Here is a 20452-nt window from a genome sequence, read left to right as displayed (position 1 = left end):
CCAATTGGACCGAGCCGATTCTAATTTTTGACCTTTTCAATTGGTCGCAATTTTGCCACGTCAGATTGCCACGTAGGATCCGACGTGGCATGGGCAGACAGCCAATGACCAAAACAAAAGGTCATGGGTTCAACGACCTTCTGTTTTGGTTGTAAACGTCCATGACCTTCTCTAATTTCAGTTTACGACCGTCAGCTTTTGACCATCTGTTTTTGGTTAGAAAAAGGTCGCAAATGAAAATCAATGACCTTTCAGTGACCACTAGTCAAGGTCACAAGTTGACATATTTCTTGTAGTGCTCTCTGACCGGCTCCTCCGTGCCGCCCCCGCCTAAAAGACAAGTCTTTGATTGTGTTTTGGTTTGATGTGTGGAGCGCGCGCGAGGTGCTCGATTGATTGATTGTGTGCTGCAAGACTCATGGATCACGATGGTGAGTCAGGTGACGGGGTTGTCGCTTTGCACGGGTTCGCTCGGGACGGTGCTCCTGTTGTTCTTGTTTTCGCTCCCGTTGATCTTTCCCATGGAGGTTGTTCGTATGACTGGAGATTGCTTCTCTTTGTGTTTTTTAGGGTAAGCTTCTCTTTGTGTTTTGATTCCTGGTGCTGCTGCCTGTGTATTTTCTGATGTGTGTTTTGTGTTGCCCAGGTTCATGTGAGGTGAGCTGGCTGTTTGTTCTCATTACCAGATCGGCAGCGAGTGTTCCTTTTAGTTTCATCCAAGTTGAGCTTCGCCTGCCATTGAGGTGTGGTTCATCCTCTCCATGTATGCATGTGCTGCTCCAGTGGTGTTTTATTAGTTATTTTTTGTGGTGGGCTCATGCTCGTCACCTATTCCTTCTTATGTTGCACCGGTCGTGTGGCTTTGTTTGTGATGTAGAGCAGCGGTGTAGGTTTGATTCTGGTGTGGCGTGTTGATGGCTTAGTGCTCTGAATTTTTGCTTTTTTCTCAGGATTCATGTGATTCGCGGCGGCGTTCATGTTCAGATTGTGGCAAAAGGGCATGGTTATGTCCTGGGAGCTCATCCCGGTGGCCAAGCGGCGGCCTTCTATGTTGGCTATCATTTCAATGACAACGACCGTTTACTTGTCTGCTATGGCGTCCAACACGATTTGGAGGTTAGAAGGTTGTAGATCATAGCACCCAGGAGACAACTGTTATTCATCACGCATTTAGTGGTCGTCTGCAATCTCAGGGCCCCTTTGTTTTCACATTTGATTTAATGTTTCAATCTATAATCAACGAGTCTACCTTTCTGATTGCTCTATTTTTAATTGTTAAGGGAGCACCCTGTGTACACATGTATAGGCTGTAGTCCAGAGCCGTGTAAGGCCCAGGCCCATGCAACCCTCTACTTCTAGCTTCTTCCTCTCCATACAAAAACTCTGCTTTTTGTCTATCTTTCACAATATTGAACATGGTATTAGAGCCAGCGAACCCTATAGCTTCCGTCCGCCGCCGCCACACACGGAGCCGTCGTCAGCGAGGTGATTCCGGCGAGATCCTTCATCCAGCAACGTCCTCAACTTTGGTTCCCCCTGTATTCGTCGTCATCTCGTGGGAACTGCTCTCCCGTAGCTCCCCGTGCGTCTTCCCCGCTGACCTGTGGTTGGCTTCTTGCACCATCGCCGGCCTTCCAGCAAGCCGGTGCGACATCTCCGCCAAGCCGTTGCCTTCGCATCGGAGGTTTGCTGCTCTATCAAGCAGCTGCTCCTCTATCAAGCTCTGTACGTATTGGGAACCTGCTCCCTATCAGCTGGTTTGCTTAATTCTGTTGTGCTCCAGTAACTGAAGAGGTTTCAATTGCTTGATTTGCTCTCCAGTTAGCTGTTGCCTTGTGGTGCTTTGCTAATTTGGCCTCTGAACTTGCTCCTACTTTGTTCAATCATTGGTGTGGCTGCTGGGATTAGTTTTTTTCCCCCTTTTGCTAGAGGTCCTTGCTGCCATGGCGAAGAATGATTTTGGATTAGGAGCTGGTTCAATGTCCATAGACATCAAACTTGATGGTACAAATTACAGGGAATGGGCTTTCTTGGCTAAAACAATCTTAAGGGCAGCAGGTTTTGTCTCACACTTGTCTGATGATCCACCTAGTCCTATTAATGATGCAGCTGGGAAATCTTGGCAAAAGATTGATGATCGTGTCATGGGCGCTTTAGTTCTGGGTGTTCATCCCTCACTTAGAATGAGTCTTGAGCATCACACTTCAGCCAAAGAAATGTGGAAGTATTTTGAGCAGTGGTACATTCAGCCTAGCGGTGCTCACCATTTTTCACTATTGCAGAATTTACACAACACTCAGCAGCAGCAAGACATGTCCATCGAAGAATATTATGGGGCTTTTACTCGCATTACTGGTCAGCTATGTTCCATGGTTCCGAAGAGTAGTGTTGGATGTAAGTCGTGTGTGGCCAAGGAAGAATATGAGCATCGGACTCTTGTCTTTCAGTTTGTGATGGGTCTGAAACAAGACTTTGAGAACATTCACACTCAGTTGCTTAGTCGTACGACTCCTCCTACCTTGACAGAGGCACTTGCTAGCTTGATTGCTGAGGAGACTCGTCTTCGTTCCCTTGCTACCACTTCAACACCTTCTCTACACAGTGTTCTGGCTTTTCCTCAGCGGCCAAGTGCTTCTAGGGCTGCACCTTCAGGTGCTTTCTGCTCGCACTGCAAGAGGACAAGACACCGACCTGATAATTTCTTCCAGCTTCATCCAGAGCTATTAGACGAGTATCGTGCAAGAAGAGACCTGGAGCATCGTGCAGTCACCAAATCTCAGTCTCGGTCTTTGAGGCCGTCTACAGCGACTGTCACCGAGCCGCCTGCAATGAGTGCTTCTGTGTCTGCTCTCACTTAGTTTGCATCTACTTCTGCACATCCTTGGGTCTTGGACTCTAGAGCATCTTTTCATGTGACCTCTGATCGCTCACAGCTTGTGTCTTGCCAGCCTGCGCAAGATGGTGCCTCTGTTCAGACTGCCGATGGTACACCTTGTTCTGTCACTCATCGGGGTTCACTTTCCACATCAAAATTTCCTGTTTCTTCCATATCTTTTGTTCCTCAATTGTCCATGAATCTTATGTCAGTTGGTCAAATTACCGACATGAACTGTTTTGTTGGTTTTGATCCCTCTTTTTGTTATGTGCAGGATCGTCAGAGCAAGAGGATCATTGGAACTGGCCATCGCCGTAGAGGATCCTCGTCCCTCTACGTTATTGACTACTTGCACCTTCCTTCAGCTTCCACCGCTTCCGTGATTCCGTCTGCTGCATCAACAAGGAGATCCACTTTGTCGTTTTCTTTTGCCCAGTGGCACCATTGTTTAGGTCACCTATGTGGTTCTCGTTTATCCACTCTTGTTCAATAGGGTGTTTTGGGTCGTGTACCTATAGGTGCTGGTTTCCACTTTAAGGGTTGTAAGCTAGGGAAACAAATACAACTTCCATACTCTTCCAGCACTACTCATTCTAGTCATCCTTTCGATTTAGTGCACTCTGATGTATGGGGTCCCTCTCCCTTTGTTTCCAAAGGTGGTCACAAACATTATGTTATATTTGTTGATGATCACTCCCGATATACTTGGGTATATTTTATGAAGCATCGTTCTCAATTGATTTCTATATACCAAGCTTTTGTGCGTATGATCCGTACTCAATTCTCTAGTGCTATTCGTGTTTTTCGTTCTGACTCTGGAGGGGAGTATCTATCTACTGCTTTTCATGAGTTTCTCTCTTCTGAGGGTACTCTCCCTCAGCTCTCATGTCCTGGTGCTCATGCTCAGAATGGTGTTGCTGAGCGTAAGCATCGCCATATTATTGAGACAGCCCACACCCTTTTGATTTCTTAATTTCTCCCTATTCATTTCTGGGGTGAAGCTATCTCAACTGTTGTCTACCTTATAAATGTGCAACCTTCTTCTCGTCTTCAGGGAAAGTGTCCTGGTGAGGTTTTGTTCGGTTCTCCTCCCATGTATGACCATGTTCGTGTTTTTGGTTGTACTTGCTATGTTCTTCTAGCGCCTCGTGAGCGTACCAAGCTAACTGCACAATCTGTTATGTGTGTTTTCCTTGGATACAGTCTTGTGCATAAGGGTTACCGTTGTTACGATCCTTCTGCTCGTCGCATTCGCTTTTCTCGTGATGTCACTTTTGTTGAGGATCAACCCTTCTTCTATTACGATTCAACTAGATCATCATCCTCGACCACTTTAGAGTCTACCTCCTTTCTTTCTCTTCCACCAATCTTTTCAGATGAATTTGTCTCTGGTCAGCCATCATCTGTCTTGACATCAGATCCACCTTCATCACATGTGTCATCTCCCCTTTTGCCAGTTCCAACTCCAAAATTTCTTCCATCAGCTCCACCTCTAGATAGCCTTCCTTTCCATTACAGCCGCCGCCCTCGAGTTCCATCTGATATACAGTCATCTGTTCCCTTGTCTTCTTCTCCACCGGCCAGTAGTATTGAGCATTGCACTGGCGATTCCTCCCAGACAACAAGGTATGCTCTTCGTGATCGTTCCTCTCTTGAGATTCCTGACAGATACAAAGAGGACTTCTGTGTAGGGGAAGTGTATGAGCCTAGCACTTACCATGAGGCAGTTGTGTCACCTGAGTGGCAAGTGGCGATGTCTGATGAGCTTGAAGCCCTAGAGTGTACTGGTACATGGGATCTGGTACCATTACCTCCTGGGTCTGTCCCTATCACTTGCAAATGGGTGTACAAGGTGAAAACCAAGTCAGATGGTTCTGTTGAACGCTATAAGGCCCGACTAGTTGCAAGAGGTTTTCAGCAGTCCCATGGGAGAGATTATGATGATGCTTTTGCTCCAGTTGCTCATATGACTTCCGTTCGCACTTTGATTGTTGTGGCTGCGAATAGGTCATGGAAGATTTCTCAAATGGATGTGAAGAATGCCTTTCTTCATGGCGATCTGCATGAGGAAGTTTATATGCAGCCACCTCTGGGTATTGAGGTTCCACCAGGTCATGTTTGTCGCCTTCGAAAGGCTCTTTATGGGCTCAAGCAAGCCCCTCGTGCCTGGTTTGAGCGGTTTAGTTCATTTGGTTCAAGCTGCTGGTTTTTCTCCTAGTGAGCATGACCCTGCACTCTTCATTCATACATCTAAGCATGGTCGTACATTACTTCTGCTTTATGTAGATGACATGTTGATCACTGAAGATGATGTTGGGTATATTGCTTTTGTTAAAAAGAAGTTGAGTGAGCAATTCAAGATGTCAGATTTGGGGCCTCTCAGTTATTTTCTAGGAATTGAGATCGAGCACACAGATGATGGTTACTATATCTCCCAACAAAAGTATACTCAAGATTTGATTTCTCGCTCGGGTATTACCGACTCACGCACTGCTGTGACACCCATGGAGATTCATCTGCAGTTGCGTCCTACTGATGGCACTCCTCTTGAGGATCCCTCTCGGTACCGTCACATTGTAGGCAGTCTGGTGTATCTTACAGTGACAAGGCCTGACATTGCTCATGCAATCCATATTCTCAGTAAATTTGTCAGTGTTCCTACCTCAGTTCATTATGGACATCTACTTCGAGTGCTTCGATATTTAAGGGGGACTGCATCCCGCCGCTTGTTCTATGCTCATTCGAGTCAGCTGCAGCTTCAAGCTTATTCCGACTCCACTTGGGCAAGTGACCCAGTCGATCGTCGCTCTGTCACTGGCTATTGCATATTTCTTGGGACGTCTCTTATTGCATGGAAATCCAAGAAGCAAACTGCAGTGTCACGCTCTAGCGCTGAGGCAGAGCTTCGGGCACTTTCTACTACGACATCGGAGATTGTGTGGCTTCGTTGGCTATTGGCTGATCTTGGTGTTCCATGCCCTACACCCACAACTCTTCTTTGCGACAATACTGCTGCCATTCAGATTGCTAATGATCCAGTGAGGCATTAGCTGACCAAACACATTGGTGTGGATGCCTCCTTCACTCGATCTCAATGCCAACAATCAACTATTAATCTCCAGTATGTCCCATTAGAGCTTCAAGTTGCAGATTTCTTCACAAAGGCTCAAACTAGAGATCAGCATAGGTTTCACATTTGCAAACTCGGTGTATCAGATGCTACTGACCCACCTTGAGTTTGAGGGGGGGGGGTGTTAAGGGAGCACCCTGTGTACACATGTATAGGTTGTAGTCTAGAGCCGTGTAAGGCCCAGGCCCATGTAACCCTCTACTTCTAGCTTCTTCCTCTCCATACAGAAACTCTGCTTTTTGTCTATCTTTCACAATATTGAACATTAATCAGCTCTAAATTCTTAAGGGATCTGTCTTTCACTATGCATATGTTACAATTCATCATATGCCTAACTTTTGAATGGCATGTGCAGGTTCACCTTACTGCATGTAGAATGGTCTCAAATTGCTATGAGAATATGACGGATGGACTTGATTGTTGAAAGTCAGTTCATTGCTGTAGAGTGGCTTGATGGGGACAATAAGCCCAAATGTGATGGGTAAGTCCTATTTACCGCATCTATACACTTCTATTACTTAGAAAGAAATGTTCCAGGTTCATATTTTGATCTAAGATTTAGATACTATCTTTCTTTGCCATACATGTTATGCTTAAGTTCTTAGAAACAAATTAAAAAAATCTTTTCATAAAGTCATAAAGGAACATAAAAACTGAAATACTTATAAGTAGCAACAGAATGACAACTAAATCTGTACGTACAATTTTGGTAATCTCTTCTATAAACAATCTGGATGATTGTTTCAGTAGGTTAAAACTCTCTCTGTTCTTATTGCTGCTGTATACAAGCTGTGACATTGCTCTGTTTTCTTTCTTGGTTGGATTTCTACAACAAGGACACACATCCTGCTACGTCCCAAAGTGTTTTTTCCTGATATAGTGATGCCGAAAGAATAAAAAAATTCAGAGTTAAGGCACATAATCTCCATGTCCGACACGGGGCTGCCTCCTTGAAATCTCGATGCATGGCTGTGCTATAAGTGTTGGCTTTGTCTGATTGCGCGCAAGATAAGAGCCTCTTCACCACCTTCAATATATTAGTGCTGGCTTTGTCTGTCACTCAAAACTATTTCATTGGCATGTCTATTAGTTTGGGTTCGTCCCTGTTTTAGGTGTTTGGTTTGAGGATTAGTTGATCGATTAGTCAAATGTATTTCTATATTGGTTTGGGTTGGTCCCTACTTTAGTTCTTTGGCTTGAGGATTAATTACATGGATGCTTATTTCCAGGGATTATGCCTGTCATAGTTGCCGTTCTTAGATGTTTGGTTGATGTCTGTCAGGCAGAGGGGGTGAGATGGGTTGTGCATGACCTTGTGTTTTTGAAAATTGTTTACCTAAGTTGATTAGATGGTGTGTTGTTGGTCTACCAGATTCGATAGCCTACCTTGATGCCGGACCAAATAAAAAGAGGTCTCAACTCAGTTTCTTTAGATGCAGGTTCATCTCGAGTTGACCTATTATCTCGACAATAGAAGCTAGAGAAATTAATCCATTAGCACTTTCATGCATATGATTTAATCTAAATTTTAGTTGTCCTAATTTAATAACAATACTATTTATATTGCTTATATATATAATACATCTTTCAGCAATCAACAGTTCACCAACCTATTTATTGTATGCATTAATTGGATTAATAAACGACAAATGCGGGATATTATTGAAGTCAAGTTACTAAATATTCATGATGGTATCTTTTCCCTGAACTTATCCAGAATGAACTGAGAGTCGAATACTTAAGTGGTTCAGGAAAGCTTCAAATACAATAGAAGAGGGTACACAGTAAGTACTTTGTGCAGAGGCTAGCCATCCTTGATCCCATCACCATAACATATTTTGTGTAGGATGGGATGGATGGGAGGTGCGACACAATTTTGTAAGTACAGACAGAAAAATGCAGTATGTTTGATAATCTTATCACTGTACGCTCTCTTTTCCTGTTTGCGGGTGGATTCTGAATATATTCTAGACAGAGGAATTATTCAGGAACTAAAGGTAAGATGTCTCATAAAGCACAACTGCACTTTTGCTGCTATCTTCTGCAGTATTTTCTTTTTTGTTCTTCTGCAGTATATTTTGTTACAAAGATTTAAAAAATAATATTGGTAGATATAACTTCCATTTGTTTTCCGTGAACCTTGCAGTTGGCTTGCCTCTGCACTAAGGGAATGCTTGCATTAGACCATCAAAGCTAATTTCTATTACATCAGTATCCACATGTTAAATGCGTTTATAGTGATTGAACAACTCATTAATAGATGAAGCCATCGAACAGAAGGCGTTTTTTTTACTCTCAGTTATAATGATGGAATCTTACCATGTGTGGAATTAACTTTGTATTATTTCTCTTTACTAACCTTTTAAAGGAATAATGAGAGTATCAATTTAATTGTGCAGTTTGTTGATTAGACAAATTATTGTTTTGTTCTAACCTTGTCATGGTGTGCTAAATTGTTTCTTTCTGTCTGAACATGCCTGTTCTAAGTGCCTATGTTTTTACTTATTTTGTACCTATACATAAAAATTCTAATTTTCTTACTCCTGCGGTTATGCATGACCTGCAGCTTAATCACACGGATCTTAAGCCAGAGAACATTCTCCTTGTTTCATTTAACCTCAATACAATCAGGGTTCATGATTAGAAGGTACTAAACATCTCTCCTTGTTTCATTTCACCTGATACAATCAGGGTTCAAGATTATAAGGTACTAAACTTCTAAATCAGAGCCTGGCCTAACTTTGAGATTTCCCAAAATGTATACTTTTGTATTTCGGTCATTCTTTGGAGATGATCCTTTGGTTACTTAATGCTCTTTACGGTATGAGTAAATTTCTTTTTCTTTATTTCTAAACTCAATTTTCTTTTCTCCATGAAGATTCCTATTTGCTCACCCAAGGATGGTTCTGTTTTCAAGACCTTACAAAATCTGCTCTTTTAGACATGGATATAGATGGTGATATATGCATACCCAATCTTTACTCCTTTAGACATGTATGGATGCAAAGACAACACCCAATCTGCTCCTTTAGACATGTATGCATGCAGAGACAACACCCAATCTTTACTTCTATTTTAACTCATACTGATACAGATTTCAATAGTATAAACATGAAATTACTTCTGAAATGCCTAAATATTGATATCTGCATGCTTGTAAATTTACTTCGTGAATCATTTTTATGCTGCTACTTTTCTAATTATTGTATCTCTTTCGTCCAAAGCGTGAGTGCATTGCATTTGTACTGCTCTATCTTATTGTTATATTTGCATCTGCCATTGCTTCCATAATCTATATTTTGGCTCTGATCTGAAGCATAGCATTGCTCCGAGCGGAACTAGGGATCAAACAAGGCAGCCCAATGTGCTGAGAAAAGATAGGAGCGCACATGAACGCCTCAACAGGTGCGCCTCCAGTCTTACGAACTACCTCCATGGGAAAGATAAACCGGAGCGAAAACAAGAACAACAGGAGCACCACCCCCGAGCGAACCCATGCAAAGCGACAACCGTGTCACCTGGCCCACCATCGTGATCCATGACTCTTGCATGACACAATCAATCAGTCGAGCACCTCGCCCGCGCTCCACGACATCAAACCAAAACACAATCAAAGACTTGTTTTTTAGGCGGGGTGGCATGGAGGAGCCGGTCAGAGAGCCTGGGGAAGGGGAGGGCGAGCAGGCCGTAGAGCCCGGCGGGGGGAAGGTTGTTATTTCTTGATGCATCTTCATTTGGATTTAAGTGCGCTACTGCTGGTCCTCTCTTGCGATTGCGTGCAGCTTGCTTCTGACAGAGCCAAGTCATGCCCTGATGAGGTTCCTTTCTTCAGCCAAACTGAATTTTAAGCGTGCCTTTTGCATTTTGCTCGTTCAGGTGCCAGATTTCCCAGCTCAGTTATGCGGCGAACACTCATGTGCTTGGCGCTGAGGTATGTGTGTGTCTCTCGACTCTCGTTTCAGTGCTAAAATATATCAACATCTATCCAATATCTCTTGTTTGCTGTCTATCAGAGTTACCAAACTTCCTGAAGATGTGAAGAAAGAACCCGAAGACCCGAATAGCAGGTACTAACCGGCTATATGTATTATGACTGCTACACTTCAGACATCAGAGATCCTAAGTTTTAATTGATATACAACGTGTGCTTCCGTTCATGTCCAATTTGATAGTTGGAAACAGTTTTAAGGGAGGACTTCAAAGAATATTTTGCCAAATTTGTTAAGTGCGGGTAATTTGATTTTTGGCGGTCCATCTTTTTTCTTTATAATTTGTTCTCATACCATGACTAGCAATCTTTTTTTACGTACTATTACTATGCGAGTGTATGATCTGTCAGATAACCTATATTTGCTGTGAGATTATTGCAGATTTAACTCTTAAGCTTACTAAAATAATAGGCAAAGAAATCAGAAGTTTTAACTCAATTTTCATAACATTTTATTCACATATACCTTCACAATTAAGTTTTGTAGTAAAGAAAATTTTAACTCCCAAGCTTGCTGGGAAAAGCATAGAAATCAGAAGTCTCAGGAGGCACACACACTGAGGCGTGCGCACCGCACAAGTATTTAAAGTTGGTAGCATGTTTCATATTTTGTGTGCTAAAATTTATGTTTCAAAACATTGTTGCAAAGTATGAAATGGGCAGTGAAATCTCAACCATGGGACATGACATTGTTCTTCTAAAAATGCTAACACAGAAATGACCTACTGATGAAGAATTCAATGATGGATTTACGCTTTGCAAGTATGTAGAGGCGTCTCTTTCACCGATTGAGGACATTCTTCACCTCAACCTTACCTCAGAAATATGAGATCAACCGGTCGATCATATCCCTAACTTGCAAGAATACAAGAATTTTATGCCGAAGGATATATGTGCTCTCCAACTCTTTAAATTTGGCATTTTATGCTCTGCAGAATCACCAAAAGAAATACGCATGCATGAAACTTCTATGCTTGCTCTGCTTTATCAACACTCTTGTTGCTGCAGTTCTATTGCTATGTCTTGTATTTTTAACAACCAACATGCAACTATCGCTCTTTTGGACTGCATGTCTTCTCGCTGAAGTAAGAATCATGTCATACATAGACGTTAACTAATACGCTAGCTTGATTAGTGTGTATAATCCCGCCTCAAGAGGCGCCACTAGGTGGCGCCCCAACCACTAGTCCCTATCTAGGATAGGTAGGTTCTACCTACTTGTACGGTTCAGATGGATTATATGAGGGTTTTATTGTTCAATCGTAAATTTATGTTTGGCACAATAACACCTTTGGATCCTGATCCCGTACCCGATCGTAGAGTGCCTAAAGTCGCTTCCACCAACCAAATCTAAACTAGTATGGCCTCCTTTTCCTTGTGCTTATTGTAGTGTTGCTTTCGCCAAAATCTAAGCTATAAGTGTTAGGGAAACTCCAACGCAAACCTCCAAACTATTCCCGGTTGTCCGTTCGGGCCAAAACGGATGGATGGATCGGCCCAACGCGCGGCTGCATCCGCATTTTTTCCCGTTTGGTATACGGCCCGTCCCATTTCTGACACAAACATGAGCCCGGTTTGCATCCACATGGACGTGGAATGGACGGGCACGCGCTTGCTCGTCGCTTGTCTCAGGGACGCGTGGCAACCGTCCACCTACGTCCACTGCCCAAAGTAAATGCGCTCACACGGCGGGCCCCGGTTGTTAGTCACACAACGCTTGGTCGTCGTCCTTCTTAAATTGGAAGCCATGGACCGGCCAGTCCACAGCTTCCACTTCCTAGCCGGCCTATCTCCTCTAGCCTGCACCGCCTGCCCCGCCAGCTTTTGAGATCGCGCCAACGGCGGCCGGGCATCGGGACAGGCCGTACATCCACGTCGACGTCTGCTAGCGCTACTGGGAGACGGCGACGCCATTGCCGTGGGGAGATGTTGTTAGATAATAACGAGAATAAACGAGACAAAGAGACACGGATTTTTACGTGGAAACCCTTGCGGGAGAAAACCACGGACGCACGAAGGCGCAATCACTATGAGGAGGAGTATTACAAGCACGAGACGACAGGGCGTCTGAGGTGCGACTACATGGGGTATATAAGAGGGCAATACATGAGAGTCCTTGGAGGACAAGTAAACGAGTTGTACTCGTACGCGTCGACGTCAACGCAAAGGCCCACACCGGTTGTACTACGTCAAGTCCAACACAGTATAATTTGGATCACAATTTAACAATCTCCACCTTGATCCAAATTCCCTCAAGTAGTCGAAGAAAGTAGATAACTCCATCCAAATCAGCATAAACACCTTGTGCGTCAAAGTCCATAGGACTAGTGAGAAATACCAATTAAGCCTGAGCAAAGCTCAAACTTATTGGTAGGAACTGGCTTTGTCATCATATCAGCAGGATTATCATGAGTACTTATCTTGCATACCTTCAAATTGCCTTCAGCAACAACGTCTCGAATATAGTGAAATCTGACATCAATGTGCTTTGTCCTCTCATGATACATTGGATTCTTTGTAAGATATATGGCACTTTGACTGTCACTAAATACGGTAGGGAAAGATGTATCTCCACAAAACTCAGCATATAAACCTTTCAACCAGATAGCTTCTTTGCATGCCTCGGAAATAGCCATATACTCGGCATCAGTAGTGGAACATGCCACAATAGACTGCAAAGTTGCTCTCCAACTCACAGCACAACCACCAATGGTGAAAACATAACCTGTGAGCGATCTTCTCTTATCCAAATCACCAGCAAAATCAGAATCAACAAAACCAACAAGTCCATCTCTAGTTTTCCCAAACTGTAAATAAGCATTAGAAGTACCACGCAGGTATCTGAAAATCCACTGAACTGCTTTCCAATGCTCTTTTCCAGGATTAGCCATGTATCTACTGACAACACTCAATGCATATGATAAGTCAGGACGAGAACAAACCATGGCATACATAAGTGAACCAACTGCACTCGAATAGGGAACTCTAGACATGAACTCAATATCTGCATCTGACTTAGGACAAAAAGCTGACGATAATTTGAAGTGTGCAGCTAACGGTGTACTCACCGGCTTGGCATTATGCATATTAAAACGACGAAGAACTTTATCAATATATCCCTTCTGACTTAGATATACTTTTCCAGACGGTCTATCTCTGGATATTTCCATGCCAAGTATTTTCTTTGCTGCACCCAAATCCTTCATCTCAAATTCATTACTCAATTGCTTCTTTAGTTCATTAATCTCTGACATACTCTTTGCAGCAATAAGCATATCATCAACATAAAGGAGCAAATAAATAGTTGAACCGTTGATAGTTTTCAAATAAACACAACTATCATAATTAGACCTTTTGAAACCTTGAGAGAGCATAAAGGTGTCAAATCTCTTGTACCACTGTCTCGGGGATTGCTTCAATCCATAAAGAGATTTCTTTAACTTACAGACAAGCTTTTCTTTTCCAGGAATAACAAAACCTTCAGGTTGTTCCATATAAATATCCTCTTCTAATTCTCCATGTAAAAATGCAGTTTTAACATCCAATTGTTCAAGCTCAAGATCATGCATGGCAACAATACTGAGTAAAGTGCGAATAGAGCTATGCTTCACAACAGGAGAAAAGACTTCGTTATAGTCAATACCTGGAATCTGGCTATAACCTTTAGCAACCAACCTTGCTTTATATCTTGTCTCATCATTAGGAGAAACACCTTCTTTCCTCTTGAAAACCCACTTGCAACGAATAGGTTTCTTCTCTCTAGGCAATTTTACTAAATCCCAAGTGCCATTCTTTTCAAGTGATTCCATCTCATCATGCATAGCGGTCATCCACTTATTACTATCACCAGAAATAATAGCCTCGGAATACGAAGAAGGCTCAGCATTACCTTCAATTTCTTCTGCAACAGATAAAGCAAAAGAAACAATATTGCACTCTTCAATTAACCTATCAGGTTTATTAATACCCCGTCTAACTCTGTCACGTGCGAGATTCCAACTGGGTGGAACAATATGCTGAGTTGGAGTAGGAGTGACATGTTCATCATCAACGATGGGTTCATCATGTGCATCAACATTTTCATTACCAGATGTATCACCTGAATCAATAACATGCTCCACCTGAACAGTAGGCTCCTGAACAATAGGCTGCTGTTCACTCTCAACGGGAATATTAGTAGATGAAACATCATGTAACATAGCAGATTCATTAAAGATAACATTTCTGCTAATAACAACCTTCTGGGTTTCAGGATTCCACAATTTAAAACCTTTAACACCAGACTTATAACCAAGAAAGATGCACTTAACAGCCCTAGGCTCCAACTTTCCATTATCAACGTGAGCATAAGCAGTGCAACCAAAAACTCTCAACTGTGAATAATCAGCAGGTGAACCAGACCATACCTCAATTGGAGTTTTCTTATTAAGAGCAATAGATGGTGAACGATTAATGAGATAACAAGCAGTGGAAGCGGCCTCAGCCCAAAAACGCCTATGCAAACCTGCATTGGACAACATGCAACGGGCTCTGGAAATAATGGTCCTGTTCATACGCTCAGCAACACCGTTTTGTTGAGGAGTATAAGGAACGGTGTAGTGTCTGACAATGCCTTCAGACTTGCAATAATTCTTAAATTGCTTAGAACAGAATTCCATACCATTATCAGTGCGAAGTATCTTTACCTTCCTTTCAGTTTGTCTTTCAATCATAATCTTCCACTCCTTAAAAGCTGAGAATGCTTCATATTTATGCTTCAAGAAATAAGGCCAAACTTTTCTCGAATAATCATCAATAATAGTTAGCATGTAACTTGCACCACCTAGTGACTTCTTGCGAGATGGTCCCCATAAATCAGAATGCACATAATCAAGAATACCTTCAGTTGTATGGGTCGAAGTATTGAACTTCACCCTCTTGTGCTTGCCGAAGATACAATGCTCACAAAATTTCAATTTACCAGGTTCATATCCATCAAGAAGACCTCTTTTATTTAACTCTGCTAAACCAAGTTCACTCATATGTCCAAGACGCATATGCCAAAGGTTAGCAGCATCACAATCAGAATTCTTTGAAACAACTGGAGTAGCGTTACCTGAAACAGTAGAACCTCGAAGGTAATAAAGACCATTGGTCAAACTTAAGTCACCTTTCATCACAACAAGGGAGCCTTTGGTGACTTTCAAAACACTATCTCCACCTGAATACTTGTACCCCTTTGCATCAAGGGCACTCATAGAAATAAGATTTCTCTTCATCTTCGGAATATACCGAACATCTGTCAAAGTTCTGATTATGCCATCAAACATCTTGATTCGAATAGAACCTATGCCTTCAATCTTGCATGGTGAATTATCAAAACCCAAAACGGAACCAGCAGAAGTAGTGGAATCAAAAGTATTAAACCAATCTCTATGTGGACACATATGAAAAGTGCATGCAGTATCAAGTACCCACTCATCATTGGTCTCAGCACATCCAGCAATAACGACAAGAGCATCATCGGAACTATCATCACGAGCAACATTAGCAGAATTTTCACCTTGTTTGTTACCTTTCCTCTTTTCCTTGTTCTGCAACTTGAAACACTCAGAGATGTCATGCCCGTCTCTCTTGCAATATCTGCAATATTTCTTGTCTCTGGATTGCGACCGGCCCCTGTAGCCGTTTTTACTTTTGCCTCTGTTTCCATTATTGGAGTTCTTTTCCTTTGTCCTGCCACGAACAGATAATCCCTCGGCTTGGGATGAACTCGAACCATCATGAGGCACCATTAATTTCATCTTCTCCTTGGAGTTCAAAGCTTCATAAACTTCATTAAGTGTGAGAGTATCACGACTGGCAGTGAACAAAGTAACATTAAAGCAGTATCTTCCTCTTCATACTTAACCTCCATTGCAGCTAGATCAGATATGATCTCTTTAAATTCTGAAATATGATTCAAAACATTACCTCCCTCGGGTAACCTGTGCAGGAATAATTTTTGCTTCAGATGCATCTTGCTGGTGAGATCTTTAGTCATGCAAATCCCCTCCAGCTTTAACCATAGAGCGGCGGCAGTTTTCTCGCTCAAAACTTCCTGCAAAATATTATTATGCAAATGGAGTTGAATTTGTGACAAAGCCTTACAATCAATTCTTTTCTCCTCATCAGTCCAGTCCTGAATTCTATTCTTCCCAAAACTATCCAGTGCTTCATCATAGTCCGACTGTGCCAACAGCGCCCGCATCTTGACTTGCCATAGGGTAAACCTTGTGTCACGGTCCAGCAGCGGAAGATCGTACTTCATGGATGCCATGAGTCGATAAAACTGTGTACACAAAGTAGTACAAGCCGGTAGAAAAATTCTTGACAGAATTTAAATTTGCGGAGCGAATGAAAAATACTGGATAAATAGCACCTGGTAGCTCGTTGGTTGCCGTAGCAATTGAAGATGGAAAAGGACAAAATCCGGACTACTAGTACTCAACTAGTACTCACGTGAGCACAAGCCTGTACGCAGCAGCAGCACAACTTGGTGGAGCCTGTACGTGGAGGCGTTGAGAAGCAGCAGCACAGCAGCGTAGCAGATCACCTTTTTGCCTCGGGTGATGGCGTGGAGCAGCAGCAGTTAATAATCAAATCAATCGTGGTTGATTCCCTCTGCACAGCAAACGGGACGCTGCGTACTGGAACTCGGCGACTTGGGATTTGACAGCAGCGGGGCAGCGGAAGTTCGTGTCCGCCTCGGTCGACTGCTCGGGTAGCCAATCCTGTCGGTCTCGGCTTCTGTGTAGGGCGGCGCAGAGAAAATCGATCCGATGGATCGCCTGGTCGCGTGCGGCGGAGCACATGACGAAACCCTAATCTCTTTTGATCTCAAATCCCGTATCTGTAAACTTGGTTTTGATACCACTTGTTAGATAATAACGAGAATAAACGAGACAAAGAGACACGGATTTTTACGTGAAAACCCTTGCGGAAGAAAACCACGGACGCACGAAGGCGCAATCACTATGAGGAGGAGTATTACAAGCACGAGACGACAGGGCGTCTGAGGTGCGACTACATGGGGTATATAAGAGGGCAATACATGAGAGTCCTTGAAGGACAAGTAAACGAGTTGTACTCGTACGCGTCGACGTCAACGCAAAGGCCCACACCGGTTGTACTACGTCAAGTCCAACACAGTATAATTTGGATCACAATTTAACAGATGTCCACCTGCTGAACAACTGGCATCTCTCCGCCAACCATGTGCCCATCCCTCCAGTGCCCGTGAGCGGCGCGCCCGCCACCTGGAGATGAACTGATGATGCGCCCGCCTGCCATCGGATCTGCTGGACGACGTCGTAGATGCGCCGCTGTGGGATATGTGGCTCCGCGACGAGCATGACCTGCGGCGGCAATCTTTTTTTGTCAGTCGTCCTCCGAGCCCGCGCCACCCGCGTCCTCCTCGTGCTGACAGCCCTCCCCAAATGCGGGGCCGTAGGCGTGTGCACGGCATCACGCCAACGCCTTCTCCGTCTCCGTCCCCGCCACCGACGCCGCCCATGACCGAGAGGAGGAGGCCCATCTCATGAGGCGTATCATGGAGGACTCCATGAACACGTGCGACGAGCGGTAATGGCATGGCCTAGAAACCACGCTGGCCCTCTCCACGGCCGGCGATGTGGCCATCCCGGAGCTGGACCTCGACGTCAAGGAGGAGGTGCAGGAGGAGGTCTTGGAGGAGCCGCCGCCGTCGCCGCGTGGAACCCTCGTCTGGTGGGCCAGCGGTGGAGCTGCTCATGCACGGCGCCGGAGATGGCCGACTCGGTGGGTGTCGGCCCATGGTCAGCCACGCCGCCGCGGTCACCAGAGCAGGAGTAGGAGCCACGGGAGGAGGTAGTGCAGGCGCCGCCGGCGCCTCCAGTCTGCCAGGGGCCACCAGCCTACCTTTGGCAGCCACCTTCGTACGCCTACCTCACTCGAGACGATGACTAGGAGGAGTAAACAGCGGCCATGGGGGCACAGAAGACGAAGGCGGCCATGAAGCGGCCATTATCTTTTTTCTATGTTTTATTTTTTTTATGTTTATGTGCTGAACTTGGGTAATGTGGACGTTTGAATGTTTAAATTTATGTTTTAAGTTATTTTTAATATGTTTTTGTTTTTTTGGTTTAAATTCAAGTCCGATGAGGCAGGCCGTTTGAGGTGCGGTTGGCCCGTTGAACGCACCGACCGCCGCAAGTACAACTGCAAGCGGACGAATGTGTCCGTTTTCCTGCCCCAAACAAACGAAAAGCGGATGAAAGGAATGTCCGTTTAGGATCGTGCGTTGGAGTTGCCCTTAGCTTGGGCTTGTGTCGCAATCACGAAAATCTAAACTTTACGATCTGCCTCTGCTCTGCTCCTACCCCCTATAAATATATCTCATCTGATGCAGAAGTGAGCCTCTTCAACCAACCCAACAAACCAAAGCCCGACGATGGCCATCATCAAGCAGTCGCTCATTGTCCTAGTGCTGCTCATATGCGGAGCAGGCGGCTCCGCCACACCGGCGCCGGCGCCGGAGCCGGCGCTGCTGACGCAGGATAATCTGTGTGTCGGCATAAGGTCAGTACTTGCTTTTCTAGAGTACAATTCATTCATTTCAGAGAGGGCACGTGAAAAGTAAGTACTGACACAGAATAATCTGTGTGTCGCATAAAGCACGTCCAACGAAGAGCTGGCCTGCGTCGCCAACGTCGCACTGGCCTGCTTCGCCGAGAATGCCGTCACCAACGAGGTTACCTTCACGCCATGCTTCGTCCTCGCCGCCGGCAGGCAATGCTTGGCCAAGGATAAGGAGGAGCCCAACAAGGAGCACTGCATCGGCCTAGAGATCAGCAAGCAACTGCTGCCATGCCTTGGAGATAGCGCCTGGACCTGCTACAACGACATCACGGGGTACATCCCTCCCGTCTTCATCGCGTGCTTCCAAGGCAGAGCCCTCATGTGCACCCGACAGTGATCCTTGTCAGGATTTTCATTCCATCAGCTGCAGCATGATCAACCGCTTGCTTGCCGACAATAAAAGGGGTTTGTGTGTGTGTGTGTGTGTGTGTGTGTGTGTGTGATTTAGTATATGGTAGTAGTAATATGGTATGGTTGTGCCATATTTCTCGGATTTATTTTGTTTTGATGATTGATGATGATTTCGCTGGACAAAAGAAAATAGAGTGAGAAGCATTGAGCCTTCCTTGTACTGATCTCATCAAAAGGAAGCAGGAAAAAAACAAAAGAATGGTTGGTTGTATAAGCACCGGATTGATTGATTGATTGCTGCGTGCTTTTATTCCATTCTCAACCTGTACTGTAGCGCATTAATTGATATATACTCCCTACTCCCTTTGTTTCTAAATACTCACTCCGTCCCTAAATATAAGTATTTTTAAAGATTCCAATGCGGACTACACACGGAGTAAAATGAGTGAATCTACATTTTAAAATATGTCTATATATAAATATCCGTATGTAGTTCGTATTGCAATCTCTACAAATACTTATATTTAGGAGCGGAGGGAGTAGGAGCATAAGACTTATATTTCAAATGTTCAAATATAGCGGTAGTTGTACTTAAATAAGTTCAAATATTACACTCAAATATTATTGCCCTCTTTAACCGCTCATGAATGCTCGATTAGATTTTCCTTCGGTTGCTCATGAGTTGCTCGATGCCAGATTCGTTGATGTCTTTTAACAAACTTTTTAAGTGTGGTGAAGGCCCCTTCACCTCCCACAAGATGTCATGACTCAACATAATGCTCATATATGTACTTTGTATCCGAATCCATTGCTTTAAAGAAGAAGGGACAAAAAAATTAGCTCGGCCAATTCAACGGACACTTGCCGGGCATGGTGAGCAGCGTAGGAGCGGATGGTACCCTAGTGGTGGTCGGAGGAAAGGCTCGTCCCAACAATAGAGAAGAATCGGCTTGGATCCCGGGTGTACAGCTGGAGGTGACGGACTCGTCGAGTACCAACAGGGGTGTGCAATATAATGGTGGTGGAGTGATGACAAAGGCAAGAGACAAAAAGGCAACGAGAGAAAATGGAAGGATGGAGGCGTGGTGTCTGGGAGAGATTTTTGATGGGCTGGGAGTCGGAGTCCTACATGTCTGATGTCCGGAAAAAGTACGTCTGGACCGCTCGGCCGATCGGTACATGCTCGTGTAGGATGTTATAACACGTCTGGCGGACCGCACGATCCAGACGTATGCGGATGGTTTGAGAGTCCGCTTTGGAAATACCCTAAAGAAGATGATCCGACTGTATGCGGGCGGTTTGAGTGTTCTTTTTGGAGATGCGCTAAAAAGGGACTGATTTCAGTCAATAAGCGGTTAAGATAATTCCAACATGTTAAGCAACTTGCAATGTTTGGACAGGTTCTATGACTAGAAAACACAGATGCTGCGGCACCTATCAAGTTAAGTTGTAGTTTCCAGTTTAAGGAAAA

The 20452-nt window shown here is 44.2% G+C and overlaps 1 protein-coding gene across 1 annotated transcript; it reads left to right on the top strand.

Moving 5' to 3' along the window:
- Positions 1-18400: 18400 nt before the first annotated feature.
- Positions 18401-19255, top strand: LOC123094264 (uncharacterized). Its single transcript, XM_044516311.1, has 2 exons — positions 18401-18570; positions 18667-19255. Exons 1-2 carry the CDS (start codon positions 18443-18445, stop codon positions 18965-18967), a joined length of 429 nt encoding a protein of 142 aa, XP_044372246.1. The 5' UTR covers positions 18401-18442; the 3' UTR covers positions 18968-19255.
- Positions 19256-20452: the final 1197 nt, after the last annotated feature.

Source organism: Triticum aestivum, chromosome 4B (genome assembly GCF_018294505.1).
Source record: "Triticum aestivum cultivar Chinese Spring chromosome 4B, IWGSC CS RefSeq v2.1, whole genome shotgun sequence".
Classification (NCBI taxonomy): Eukaryota; Viridiplantae; Streptophyta; class Magnoliopsida; order Poales; family Poaceae; genus Triticum; species Triticum aestivum.
Note: the sequence above shows the minus strand (reverse complement) of the source record. Positions and strands in the feature narration are given on the sequence as shown.

Coding starts and splice junctions, on each gene's coding strand:
- LOC123094264 (XM_044516311.1), top strand. CDS start 18,443: ATGGCCATCATCAAGCAGTCGCTCATTGTCCTAGTGCTGCTCATATGC. Junction 18,571..18,666: donor AATCTGTGTGTCGGCATAAG/GTCAGTACTTGC, acceptor TGTCGCATAAAG/CACGTCCAACGAAGAGCTGG.